General features: G+C 36.6%; 1 protein-coding gene and 1 non-coding gene across 3 annotated transcripts in view; one reads left to right on the forward strand and one right to left on the reverse strand.

The window, feature by feature from the left end:
• Positions 1-14,684, reverse strand: part of KLHDC10 (kelch domain containing 10) — a 49,442-nt gene that overhangs the window by 9,617 nt on the left and 25,141 nt on the right. For both annotated transcript variants that reach the window (XM_015588372.2, XM_006910522.2), the window contains 2 exons: positions 2,151-2,372; positions 555-709 (listed from right to left, as the gene is read on the reverse strand). In XM_015588372.2, coding sequence (XP_015443858.1) covers positions 555-709; positions 2,151-2,372 — 377 coding nt within the window. The remainder of the gene's footprint in view (positions 1-554; positions 710-2,150; positions 2,373-14,684) is intronic.
• LOC112478704 lies at positions 12,340-12,458 on the forward strand. Its single transcript, XR_003045952.1, has one exon. It is a non-coding gene; the product is annotated as a 5S ribosomal RNA (ribosomal RNA).

The raw sequence follows: 14,684 nt of genomic DNA on the forward strand, positions 1-14,684 counted from the left end.
AAAGAGTGTTTAAGCTTAGCCCATTACTCTCAAAGGGTCTCTGATATATGGTGAGTTGTACCCTATCTTTCTGGATATATCTTTTCAAATCTAGGTTTGAAGCACTGGAACCTAACTGGAAACTAATCTCTATGTGATCTGTGTTTCACCTCTTAACCAAGTGCAGGGGTCATCTACTTTGCTACTTAGGTCAAAAAGCTCTTCAAAGAATCATATCACTCTAAACTCAAGATTCAGACCCAGACCATATGTAGCCCAATATCTTTTGGGGAGTGGGAGCGGAGGTGGGGTAGGGTCCTGACATTTAAAGAACCTTTCACACATGTCTAGATCATAAACCTAAGCTGGATTAGAAATAGGGGGAGAAAAAGGAAAGCAAAAGGCAAGCAACCAGATTTACAAATTACAATTTCGCACCAGAGCTGAAAAATCGTATGTTAACCACAGTGAATCTATTCTCCATTTAAAAAACTGATAGTAACATAAAGATTCTGTCCCCAGAACTAGAAAAATCCAAACAAGGAAATCCACCATGACCGGCCATGGATTGGTACCTGTCCGTATATACGACTGGGTTTCTTCCCCCGACAGCTGAGTAAGGCCCATCTCTTATACTTCACGTTACAGACATGGACATCATTGCCGTTGCTCTCACCAAACGGGATGCCTGTACCTCCAAAGACTAACAGGTTGTTTCCATGCAGCACGACTGGGGAAGGAGAAGCACAAATTCCATTTATGTACTAGCGACCTGAAATGTGTTCCCAGGTAAACCCAGAACATCTGGGAAACCGAAAGGTATCTGCCTGAATGCTCTCACAGGTAGCTGACGCCACTGACATCTAACCACCACGAGTGCCGCAGGAAAAGGTCTAATTCACACTACATGGACTGTATCGCATACCTTGATGTTTGGTATGTGACGTGTATTCAGGACATATTTGTGGAATTAATGAAACACTGTGTATAACAATAGTGAATGACATGAACTATAGTACACTCCTGCCACTCAAGACAGTACAAGTACGTGACAAAGCCGAGGAAGGAGAAGCATCACCTTCACCTTAGCAAAGACCTTACAGGGACTCGGGATAAAGAGTAAAAGGATTATCCTGGTTTTGCCAGCGGAATGATCTCTACATTTTAAATTATGACTTCTGCCATCTCGATCCTCCACTAGATTAAAAGAAATACCAATATCCTGCTGGTAACTGGTATTCTCTCTCTCTCTTATGTTCCTGTCGCCACACTCACACACACACTTTCACACATATACACACAGACACTAGCACGTACCTTCTTTCCCTCTCTGATGGCAAATACTATCAAAACAGTGCTACTGTATTATCTCAATGGCTTTTTTTTTTTTTTTTTTAACCAATCCTTCAACTGCTATGAGTCAACGGCATGGGCTCTGGAGCCAGTGAGAGCTGAGTTGAAATTCCCATGTGACCTCAGGAAAGTTATTTAATCTCTCTAAATTAATCTTCACAATAACCCTGTGAAGTAGGAACTTTTATCGTTTTCCCCACCTTTACAGACAATGAAATAGAAGTGGTGAGTGAGTTAAATCATTTGTTGAAGGCCTCCTAAGAAGCACCTTGCCAAGCCAGGATTCAGGCCCCGGCAGCCTGGCTCCAGGACCTGCGCCCTTAGCCACAGCTCTAGGGCTTCTCTAAAGCCTCAGTTTCCTCATTTGTACAACGGCAATAAATCCTATACCTGCACTACAGGGATGTTCTGAAGATTAAATAAATACCATGTGTGAAGTAGTCTGCTCAATAACTATTACCACTGTCATACACCCCATTTGTTGATCTTCTACTACATTCTGCCTGGCATATCTGATACTTTACGCTGAACCCTCTGAGGTATTATTAACCCCATTTTATACCTAAGGAACTTGAAGCTAAAAATCATCTGGCAAGTAAATGGTACACAGCTAAATTCAAACTCAGGCCCGTGCAACTCCCAAGTGATACTGAATTGCCATGCCATATTATTACTGTAGTAAAGAGTCTATCCATTTAACAGGATTTAATCATATTACAGTATTATTACAAATTATTAGCAAAGAACATGTGACACTTATCCAGACCTCTCAGACACTTCGTTAATGAAGTCAAAAGTTCAGGACTGCTTGCACTCACGTGACATAGATGCCAACTCCCGTGGCATGTACCCATCTGTGCCCATCTGGTGCCATACTCCTGTAGCAAAATGATACCGCCAAAGCTCCCTGAAGAGAGGGTAGTCTTCATTATCGGGCCCTCCCGATTCATCATAATCTGGGTTATAACCTCCAAACACATACAGATTGGTATTATCTGCCACACAACGATGCCCACTTCGTGCTGGTGGAGGTCTGTGGCCTAGGAGAGAAGAGGACAGGTTTCCACAGATGGCTCAGCAGATTAAAAGCACAAACAAAACTTTATAACAATCATTTTAGCTTTAAAAGGGTATCTGGGAAGGTTTACAACATGGATGTACTTTTTATTTGCTTAGGTTATTTTAGACAGTCACACACACTACTTAAGATTTTAAGGAGCTGGTCTCCATTTCTATTTCATATGACTACTTTCAGATTTTGATAACAGTAAAAAGATTTTTCCTAAGGGAGGCGAAATAGCATTATAACTTAAGAAAATGGCTGATAACTTGGAATTTTCAAGGAGGAGGGGTTTAATAATCCAAAAGCTAAAAAGACAAATTTTCTTATTTCCTTAGAGAAGAAAAAAATACAAGCCAACTAAATTAAACTGAAAATATTAGAAAACTACATAAATATAATCACAAATGTGAATGAGTCATGTATAAATAAAAATACACACACATAAAATCTATGATTTGTCCACAATATATAATTATACACTTAAAAAGAAAACTGGCTTTCAAAGAGTTATAGCAAAACGTAGAATTTAAATACAACTCCTGACATTATGGAGTTAACAAAAAGCATCCATATATCTCAAAGAGCATCTTTCATCCTATTAAGAGCTTTACACTAAGAAAAGCTATTTCTGTAAGTTATATTTGAAAGCTTTCTGAACTTTAAATTACGTCAACTAGTTCACTAAAAATTATTTCAGGATTATTTTAGAGTAAAAAAAAAACCCTGAAACTTTATATTATTTCTATTATCCTTACAATTTTTTATATGAACCCTACACTGACCCTTATATAGCTGCAGAACCAAAGATGCTTAAATATATGTTGAATGAAATAAGAAGCTCCTATAGTTGCCTGTTTCCCTAAAGACTTATCTACTTTTGTATATGAGTAGATACTAGTATAATGTTAATTAATGTTAATGCTGGACACCTAATAAACATCTATTATATAAATAAACATTTATCACCAATCTAACGTGTATTTTTTAAATCATAATCCCATTTCCTAGAGTTTGCTTTTAAATAAGACCTGAAAAGAAATTACTCAGATCTAGAGAAACTGAAAAACCAACCAGCCAACCATGAATCACTGAATTGCTCAAGTCCAACCTGTCAGCCTTGTCTGAGTCTTTGACAGTTCCTTACTGCTTGAGAATGGAGCCCTCGACCAGCGTCTGAGCCTTTCACCACACAGCCTCGGCCTGACCTCTCACACTCCTGCCTGTTTAAGTTCGTCCCTCTGCTTGGGAGGCAGAGTCCTTCCCTTAGACCCTGGCCTGGTCTCCTGCCCTTCGATGCCTCGTTAAGGAAATGGCTCCGAGTCCAGCCCACACAGCTCCTTCTCGTCAATAAAACTCTAGGCCCTTACAGTTTAGCGCCCTACTACTCAAACGTTAGGATGCACGTGTACAATTAATACGGTTATTACACAATAACTATATAAATTCATGTATAAATACATCAGGCAAACTATAATCAGGTAGGAAACTTAACTCGTGGGCTATGATTTACCTCAAGTGAAGAACTCAATTTCTCTTTCTAGGAATCTTGAAACACAGAAAGTGTGGTGTGGAAGAAAGAGCAAGGGCTCCTACAAATATCTAGATTTGAATCCAGGTTCTTCCTAACTGCCGCCTGGAGCAAGCCACTGACCCTCACTGAGTCTCAGCATCCTCTTCTCTGTAAGGGAATAGTATTCCTGTACCTTACAGATTAATTAATTAATTAATTAAATATGAAGATATGTACACATCAATAAATATTTTAACATAGTATATATTATTTACATATATATAAATTTCCAGACAGCTGTGAGCTATTTGCAGGAAGAAGAATGTATTCATATTTACCTTTTCCACCACCACGCCTAAGGCACATGAACACTGAACAAATTTACAAACTTAATTTTTCTCTATTCATTTTGTTAATATTTATTTTTCTTTTCCAAATACATTATAAGCTTCTCAAGGGCAAAGATCATGTATAACAATTATCCTGTATCACCCACAACACCTAAAACAGTTGGAGATATATAACAGATAGTAGAAGTTTTTTGATTTGAACTTCAAGTCAACGTAAACAGTGACAGGGATGATCAAAACAGTGTACAGCTCTCAGTGGACTTTAATATTGTTGTGTTTAATAGATATACAATTTTACGGACAGGGGCTAGATTATTCAATGGTCTTGTCCTCAAAACACAAATGCTTCTAAGAATTAGCAAGACAAATTTAAAGACAAATAGAGCTGCTATGGTCAACAGACAGGAACTCCAAGGATCTCTGTAATGCCATTTGCTTTATTACCTGGAGCCAACAGATAATTTTTAAAACTGCTTTTCAGCAAACATGGAAAGACAAACAGTCTATTCTAGGATTTTCTCTAAATGGCTGTACAGCAGAGAAGACATTCCATGATAAGTTTATTGCCATCTATTTTTGTGACAAATGTAACGCACATGGATTAAAGGTTAAGGAGTCTGTGAAAAGATGGTTTTATATTCATCCATTCATTCATTAAACCAAAAATTTTATTGGACACCTGTTATGTACCTGGTACTGTGATAGGTGCTGGGGATACAATGTTCACACCATTACTATTCCTGGAGCTTATAGTTTAGTCCAATGCAGTGCCCACTGAGCACATGTGACGACTGAGCACTTGAAATGAGGCTGGTCCCAACTGAGAGTGGCTTTAAATGTAAAATACCCACTGAATTTCCAAGATTTAGTCTCCCAAAACAAATGTAAAATTACTTACTTTTATATTAAATATATGTTGAAATGATATTTTTGATATCCTGGGTTAAATAAACATATTATTAAAGTTAATGTCATCTGTCTTTTATTTTCTTAATATAGCTACAGAATTTTTTAAATTTGTGGATCACATAATATTTGTATCAAAGAGCACTGGTGTGGCTTCTGTAAATAATTTCATTATCTATGCAAATTAAATTGCTGGGTAAAGAGCATCTGATCAATGTTTGATAAATATTAAACATCCTGTCAAGGAGTCTTATAGCTCAGAGTAAAGAGGTAATTCTTTCTCTTTAGTCAGTAACTAGAGATTTCTTTGTACATACATATTTATAGCCCTAGAGTGACTAACGTATTAGAAAGCCAAATTTTACTTTAATCATGGGCATTTGTCAGGGCTAATGCCATAGAGACTATGAATTAATTTTCATTATGTGGGATATAGTATAGGCTCATCAACCTGGACCAAAATGAAAATAGGTTTCAGATTAAGTAGTTCTCTGAATCCTCCCCTAAATTCTCCATGTGCAAATCCCACCTTCTTAAAAATTACTTGCTCCTAATAAAATCATCCACAGAATTAGGTTACTTGATTCAGGAATTCCCATTAGAAAAATGTATAAGTTGAAAATTAAAACTGAACCAGTACTCAGAGGTGAACTCTGAATATCCAGAATGGAATAGCAGACTAGAGTGTTCCTGTGATGTCTGAGCCATCTTCCCTTCCATGTGCTCACCGTGTCACCAATACTTGCTCTTTATCCGAGAATAAGCAAGAGCTTATGGTAACCAGGGAAGTGGGCTTTAGTTTCTAACCCAAAGGAAGAAAGAAGCTAGCTGTCTGAGATAAGGTAACAGATGACTAGGCTGCTGTTAACATTTTCACTATTACAAATAATATTGTAACAAAGCTTCCTTTACTAGATTCATACCCAAGTGTCTGAGTATCTCTGGAAATATAGAGTTTTGGGTCAAAGGAATATTCACTTAAAATTGTTACAGATGCACTACTGTTATAGAGCCATGTTGCTCCACAAAAAGACTGGAATAATTTATACCCCCAGCAATGGTGTATGGAAGTGCCTATTTCTTCATGCCCTCTTGAACCTTTTTAATTTGTGCCAATGAATTCGGTATAAACTGGTGTCAGATTGATTTGCACTTTCCTGATTTTTACTAGCTCACATGTTTATTGGCCCATTTCTATTTCTTCTCTGGGGAACTGCCTGATAATATCCCTTACCCCCTTTTCTACCTATTGGGTTGTCTTCTCACAGATTTGTAGAAATTACTTATTATATTTCTTCCATTCTACCTGTCTTTTAATTTTGTTTATGGTATCTTTTAACATATGGAAGTTTTTGTGTAACTGAATTTCTCAATCTTTTAGGGCTCCTGGGGGGCGGGGAAGGGCACTACATTTCACTGATTTCTACACCATTATAAAATTATAAAAATACTCATTTACTTCTAGTGATTTTATAGTTCTGATTTTTATGTATAGAACCTGAATACACCCAGAATTTATTTTATTTTTGTGTTTTGTATGAGGTAAGGCTCTAATTATTTTTTTAAAAAAAATGGATAGGCTATTGTCCCAAATCACTTATGGAGAGCTGTCTCTTCTACACTAAATTGAAATGCCACCTTCATCATCTACTAAATTAACATATTATAGAGTATAATCAGAAAAAAAAACAATATCCAGGTTTAAGTCACCTTTTGCACAAAATCTACTGTTCTTTAAGAATGCACACAATCAATAGAAAGTGACACCATGGAATCTTAAACACAAAAACTTGCAAAAAAGTAGCACAACACATTTTTGCTTAATAAGTCCATTATAAGATGTAGCCACCTCTAGATTGTGCTATCAAACATTTGTGGGGAGGCTCTTTTAAAATAAAATAAAAACCTCTATTGCTAAAAGTACTAACTAGTTATAAATAGCAAATAGCCTAAAGGATAAATTGAGTTTAATTTAAATTGGTCATTTATTTCTAAATCTAAAACCCACCATGACCTCTACCTGAGAAGACAGATCTTCTGTTGTACACCTGAGAGCCTGGATAGGAAGGCCAAGGAAGACTGAGCCAGCTGGCTTTAGCCCCTGACTAGCAGGCAGAACTTTTTACTACTCCCAAGCTGCTCGGGCCAAAATAATCCATTTACACCAGCACACACTATTACTTCTTAGTTATGTAAGCATCTCCTACCACAGAGAATCTATACCATGTATGAGATGCATATGTAAGGATTTGGCTTCTCAGAGCAGAGCAATCTTACTGTCTACCATAGCAGCAATAAAAGAAACTTGCTTTGATAGACTGAATTTTTTTCAAGTGCTGAGCAAACTATGCTTGAGATAGCTGTTACACTCGACCTAGTCATACATCGTCATGAGCTTCTGGGCTCTGTTCAGCTCCACTGTCTACTGATTCCTCTACCACTGACTGCCACACTGTTTTAATTATGATGGCTTTAGTATCTATCGACATCTAGTAGGACAAATGCCCTTTGTGCTATTCTTTTACAAAAACTTCTTAGTTATTTTGCTCCATTTATTCTTGCAGTGAATTTTAAAATCAGTTTATTAAAATCTATAAAAAGTCCCTTGGGCCGATACCTTCTCATCCAGGTGATCAAAGCTAACATCACCAGTAATGGGACAAATCAACACTGTGTGCAAAGAGATGAACACACTATTACTTCAGTACTATTGCTGCCAAAAATGCAAGCGTCGAATATAATCACGAAAAAACATGAGACAAACCCAGACTAAGGAACATCCCCCAATATAACTAGACTGTACTGTTCAAAAACGTCGAGGCTAAAGATACAGGAGAACTGACTGTAACACAGGATGTGGGATTTTCTTTTACTACATAGGACATTATTGGAATAATTGGTAAAATCTGAAATAAAGTCTGTAAATTAGATACTAGTGTTAACTTTATCCATTATATATGGTGTTAATTGTATTAATTCCCTGATTTTGGTGCCAGTTCTGCAGTTACATAAAAAAAAAAAATCTTTCTTTTTCAGAAACAGACCTAAAGTATTTAGGGGTAAAGGAGTAATGTCTGCAGCTTACCCTCAAATGGTTCAAACAGAAAACCAATATGTATATGCATATGTATATACGTACTATGTATAGAAAGTAGGGAAGGGAAGACAGAGGAGGAGGAGCAGGATAAAGCAAAGGTGATCGAATGTTAACATTTGGGGAGTCTGGGTGAAAGATACAGGAGAATTTTTTTACCATTCTTTTTATGGCAATCATAAAACTTGCTTCCTTTTAATAGGGTTTTTATACTTAAGTATACATCCCTAAACAATAGTTTATTTCGGCCTAGTTTTGAAGTGTATTTGTATAGAATGATATAGTATGTTTTCTTTCTGGGCTTTTTCATTCATAATGTTTCTGAGATTCATACAGTTGCTGGAAGTAGAGGTGGTCTGTTCATTTCTATTACCGAATAGTATTTCTTTGTATAAATAAATACCACAATCTATTAGTGGCTCTTCGTGCTGCTAGAAACATTTTTGAACATGTTTTCAGGTATAAAGGGGCCCACATTTGTTCGCTATAAATCAACAAATGGAATTTCTGAGTTGTCATATATGCAAATCTTTATCTTTACTAGATAAGGCCTAACTATTGTTTACAAAATACTTAGTATTGGTATTGTCAATCTTTTTAATTTAATAATTCTGGTAAGTTTGTAGACCTACCTCACTGCGGTTTTAATATGCATCTCTCGTTACTAATGAAGTTTGGTACCTTTTCGTATTTACTGACCAATTGGATTGTTCCTTTTGGGAAGTGCCTGTTCAAGCCTTTGACACATTCTTCTATTGAGATGTCTTTTTCTCACTGATTTATATAAATTTGTATATATGCTTGATATACAAACATTTGCTTTTCACCTTATATATTTCCATATGATTTGGATTTTAATAAGCACATACTACATGTATAAATTCTAAAACAAAAAAGTAAAAGATCTTCAGCAGTTTTACTTTATCCCTACCCCCAATTCTGAAATGTTAGTTACAGAATGTTAAATCATCTGAAATGTTACAAAATGTTATATACATACATACACACATACATATACATATATATATTTATATTATTCTATATATTTAGAAATCTTTTCTTAAAGATTATACTAAGTTTCACAGCCCCTTTATTTAGATACACCTCTACGTTTTATCAGTTTCTTTGTACACTACTGTCCTTACATCCAAACCTTCCTCTTAGATCTGTTTCAGACTTTACTGGGAGTACTTCAATTAATTTTTCTCAGAAAGGGTACGTGTCATAAACTTTCAGAGTTCTTATGTCTTTTGACTCCCTTCTAAACATTTAAACATTAGTGAGGCTGGGGACGGTTCTGTCTTCAAAATAATTTTCGCTCAGAACACTGAAGGAAAACTAGGCTGCAGGTGAGAAATCCAACCAGTCTGATTCTTAGTCTTGAGCCTTTCATGTAATCTGCCTTTTTATCTCAGAAATCATAAGCAGTCAATAATAGACAGATAGATGCTTTTTGTTTGTGTTTTTATTTTTTAAACTTGTTCCTCAGTGGGCCTTTTAAACTTGAAAACTCAGAGTCTCTCTTCAACGCAGGGAAATATTCTTTATTTATTTTCTCCCTTCCACTGTCTTTCCCTCTGTAACTCTATAAAATGGATACTGGATCACTTAGATCAATGCTCAAAGTATAATTTTCCTCATGTACTTTCTTCCTTGGTCTTCTTGCTTTACAGTCTGTATAATTACTTTATTTTCATAAAAAATTGGTCTTTAACCTATTATTTAAGCCTCCAAATGCATTTTGATTTCAGCGATCAAGTCATCAATATAGAACTAGTTCTTTTAATCATTTCTTTTTCCCCATGGCAGTTGGTTTTTTATTTATGAATCCAATTCTTGACTCAGAAAGTCTCCTATGATCAGAACTTCCTAAAGTTCCATTCTGCTTCCTCATTATCCCCATTTCCACCACTGTAAGCTGTTCTATTTGTTCATCTTAATCATCCTCTTTCAAGCCCAGTTTCCCTCAAATGCCTAGTGGGCTCTGATCACCTATTCACAGTAATAAATGAAGGGCTACACTGATTAGTAATTTTAAGAGATATAGATTTCCCCAACAGCTGTCACTCAGTCTCTAAACCCGCAAACGGGAGATCTGTCTGACCGTGGGTCTCTGTAGGTAAGTCGTACACTGACAGACAGGTTTCTCTTAAAAGTGGAGAAAAAGCAGTTTCGCCTCACAACTGCCAAGATAAGGCTGAATTTTGATGGTATGGTCTGGTTCTTTAATACATCGATCCTTGATGGAGCTCCCTTTCTTTTCCTCTCCCCTGTTCTGCATCCCACACTCATGCTATTGTTAGAGCTCCATGACCTAAAGCTCTGCTTTGGCCCCCACTTGCTCTCCAATCCAAGTCCACAAGAGCATTGCTTGTTTGACCCTCTCCAGAGCGAATCCCCAACTATGCTTGAAGAGCTGTTCTCATGGCTTTATCTTGGGAACTAATGCCATGACCAGAGCTCTTTATATGAAGGGAGAGAGAGAAGTAGAGGAAATAACCATTTTGGAGACAGTCCCTTAATTATCTGCCCTGATGTTCTACCTTCCTCCAAGCTGCTCTGTCCGCTGACTCCAGGCTTAGAGTTTCAGAAAAGGGGCCCTGCTAAGAAATTCTCTTGACTCCAGCATGGAGCAGGAGCATCTATTTGCGGTTGCATTTTATTCTGTTCTGGTTTCTCAATTATTTAATTTTGCTTTCTAAAACCCCGAAATTCCTCCAATTTTTTGGTATAATAGCAATCATAATAATGGCACCTAATATTAATTGGCTAAATGTAAAATATTGGCTAAATGTAAAAACTCTTCCTAAGTGCTTTGCTCATATAAATCTGTCTTGATCCTCACAACAACCCTAGGAGGCAGGTACTATTATCAGCATCCTAATTTTATAGATGAGGAAATTGAGGCCAAAAAAAATAAGCAACTGGCTCTAAGACACAAAGTTGGTAAATGGCAGAGCCTGGATTCAGAGCTAGGTAGGTAATCTGGCTTCAAAGCCTCTCTTTTCCATTTTTCAATACAATTATTTTTTTTTCATGTCTGTTTTGTCATTTTCAGTGATATCTGAGAAGAATGGAGAGGTAAATGTGTGTGTTAGGTCCATCGTTTTGTAATGGAAACTCATTGTTTTCACTACACCAGTACTGTTTTCAAACCACATAATTTTAATTGGTAGAAATGTCTTTTAGAGAAGATGCAGAATCTAGTGAAGGACTCTAGTGGCAGAAAACAAGCCCTATGTAACTGTTCAATCAGCATCAGCAGAGGTAATGGGTAGGATTCCCAAAATGAGAGGCTTGAAAGTGGAAATTTCAAAAGTATAGATAAGTTTTTTTTTTTAATCTAAGGACACATTAAACAACAGCATTTTCATGTTCTCGGCAAATTATTAGTTTACTGTCACCACCACCTGAGAGATGTTGAGAAGGTACTAAAATTTTAGCCCATCCTATTCCCTGACAGTGGCTTATAAATAATTCAGTTCTACTTGGATGCGTATGATATACCTATCACGTGTACTGTGCTGCAAACTGGAAAAAAAGATATGAAAGGAACTATCCCACTGTCCCTGCCCTTGCAGAGCTCACAGTCTATGGCAGGCACAAACGAGTAAACAACTATAATTCAGTGTGATAAGTGCTACGATACAGGCAGGTACATAGAGGGTGCCATCAGGACAAAGAGATGGGCCTTCCAAGGTGGTTCCCCCAGAAATAACTCTTAGACTGAGTGTTCAAGAATATACTATCATTGGTTCGGGGAGATTAAACTTAATTTTTCGTCTTCTCCCTCAGTCTGTTCCTCCAACCATCTACGTAACACCTGGTGATGAGCACAATGGTCCACAAAGAGAGCTGGAAGCTTTCTCGACGCCCGCCCTCCACCCTCTCAATCAGCCGTCAAGTCTCATCCAGTTCCACTTCCTCAGATCTCAAATCAATTTCCCACTCTCTGTTCCCACAACAACTGCCTCAGGTGCATCTTCCAACATTTCTCTCCTTGATGATCATAACAACCTCAGAACTTGTCTTTTAAATCTCTTCACTAATTTAAAAAACAACAACAACAACGACACAAAAACCAGTCTACAGCCATGCCACCCTGAACAAGCCTGATCCCATCTGATCTCAGAAGCTAAGCAGGGTCGGGCCTGGTTAGTACTTGGATGGGAGACCACCTAGGAAGACCAGGTGCTGTAGGCATAAAAATAAAAAATTAAGGGATTGTAAACTGACAAGGTCCTTGCAATCTGCGAGGTCAACCAAGGGTTGCCTCACCTAAAAATAAATAAGTAAATGAATGAATGAATAAATAAATAAATAAATAAATACAAACAAGAAACCCAGAAAACTCCCCTTGAGTGGTGTCCCACTTGAGCTGGGTCCTCTCCAGATTCTTCTCTCCACACTATTTCCCACTAAGCTGAACTTCCTACAGTTCTCTGAAAGACCATGCCGTTTTGCCTAGTTGCCTGTACTCAAGTGGGCTAGTCCCCATCATTTGAGATATTCCAACCCTCCCTTGCTAACGCTCACTCAGTCCTTAAGTACATCTCTTCTGAAAAGTCATCCTGATAGTCACTCCTCTCTGTCCTCTCCACGAGCTGGGCCAGGTACCTCTTCAGTATGTTCCCATACCATGCCACCTCATTAGGACACTTATCACAAAGAATTACACGCAAATTATTCTGTAATTGTTTCTTTACCTGATTCTCTATTATCTAGATCACTGAGCTAGCACAGTGCCTATTACTTAGGAGGCAATCAAGAAATACTGAAAGAATGAAAGAATGAACGAACACGAACGAACGAAGATAGTTAAGTCTGTGAAGGCTGATGAGATAACCAAGGAGATAATGGAGAGGACAGAACGTTGAGCAATACCCACCACCTTTAGTGGGTAGAAAGAAAGAAGCTAGTGAAGAAAACAGAATGAACAATCAAAGAAGTAGGAAGAAAACATCTAGGATTGTACAGTAAAGTAACCCAAAAGAAGAGGAAAATTTAAGAAGGTGCAGGTGGTCAACAGCATCAAACACTACAAAACAAGTCAAAGAAAGTGAGAACTAAGACGAGGCCACTGATCTAGAGGCAGTTGCTGGTGATGTTGACACTGCTCGCTAGTGTGCACTTAGTCCCGCCTCGCTCTTCTCAGCACTGCCAGAGACCATCTTCTTCAGCCAGGTTTGAGGCAGCTTAGGGCTTACCAGATAACCAAAGGTTATGACTTACCTGTGCTAATCTGTTTTCCATGATTAATAAAATTGAAAAACAGAGAATATACAAAGAAAACAAAATCCCACCAGCCAGATATAATATTATTTCACTATTTCCTTTGTTTTTTTTTTGGTTTATATTTGTACGAAATTGATATTATATTGAATTATATATCCTAATTAAACAATTTCTTAATTATACTTAAATTTAGTCAGCCCGAATTAGCTTCCTCATTGTTAATCAATAAATGAACACTGCAATTTATAAACAGAAAAAAAAAGATGTTATAGAATTAAATGTGCCTGTTTGGCCACATGCGCACAATTATTTTTCTGCACCATAACGCTAAAATTACCTCTTAATTTGTATCAATAAAATTATTTATTGATGCTAAAAGGTGGCACACTGCCCTAAGTATCTTATCTTGGCCCTTTTAAGCTAAATTTTATTCTTTTCATGCTCTGGAGCTTGGCTGCTAAAAATAGGTTAGGTACTAGATATAGAAACATCTATAGCAGCTGCAAGATGTTTTTCCTAGTTTTTTTTTTTTTTTTAATAATCTCTTCAGTCAAAATTAGATATACTGGCTTATAAATAATTTAATAAAGTCTAAATTACAACATTAAGCATCCTTGTCTGATAATTTGTTTTATCTAGAAATGGTGGGAACCAGAGTTTTCAACCCTCTTCTAAGATTTTTTTTTTCCATGTGGAGTATGTTTTGTGGGAAAAAAATAAAAAATAGAAGAAAAGCAAAATTTCTAAAAGTAAGAATTACAAGGTCAAAGGATGTGAACATTTTTAAGGCTTTTGATACATACTGCCAAATTGAATCCAAAAAAGCTGTATGAATTTACACCTTCTTCAATACATGAGCTTCATTTCCCCATAACCTTGCCAACACTGAGTATTTTTATTTCTAGTCTTTGTGAATCTAATAGGTAAAAATATCTTGTTATTTTAATTATCATGTTTATAACAATAGTGAAAATAAATATTCATATTCATTGTTCTTTTTTATGAATTGATGTGTTTTTTTACCTATTCATGTTCTTTTACCTATTTTTTTAGTGGGTGGGTATTTGTTTTTAAACTATTGATTTATAAGAGCTCTTTATATATTCATGATATTAACCATTTGTTACAAATATTTCCCTTATATCTTTTTATAATTTTTTACATAAAATTTTTTTAATTTTATAGTCATATAAA

Source organism: Pteropus alecto, unplaced genomic scaffold (genome assembly GCF_000325575.1).
Source record: "Pteropus alecto unplaced genomic scaffold, ASM32557v1 scaffold22, whole genome shotgun sequence".
In the NCBI taxonomy this organism is placed as follows: domain Eukaryota; kingdom Metazoa; phylum Chordata; class Mammalia; order Chiroptera; family Pteropodidae; genus Pteropus; species Pteropus alecto.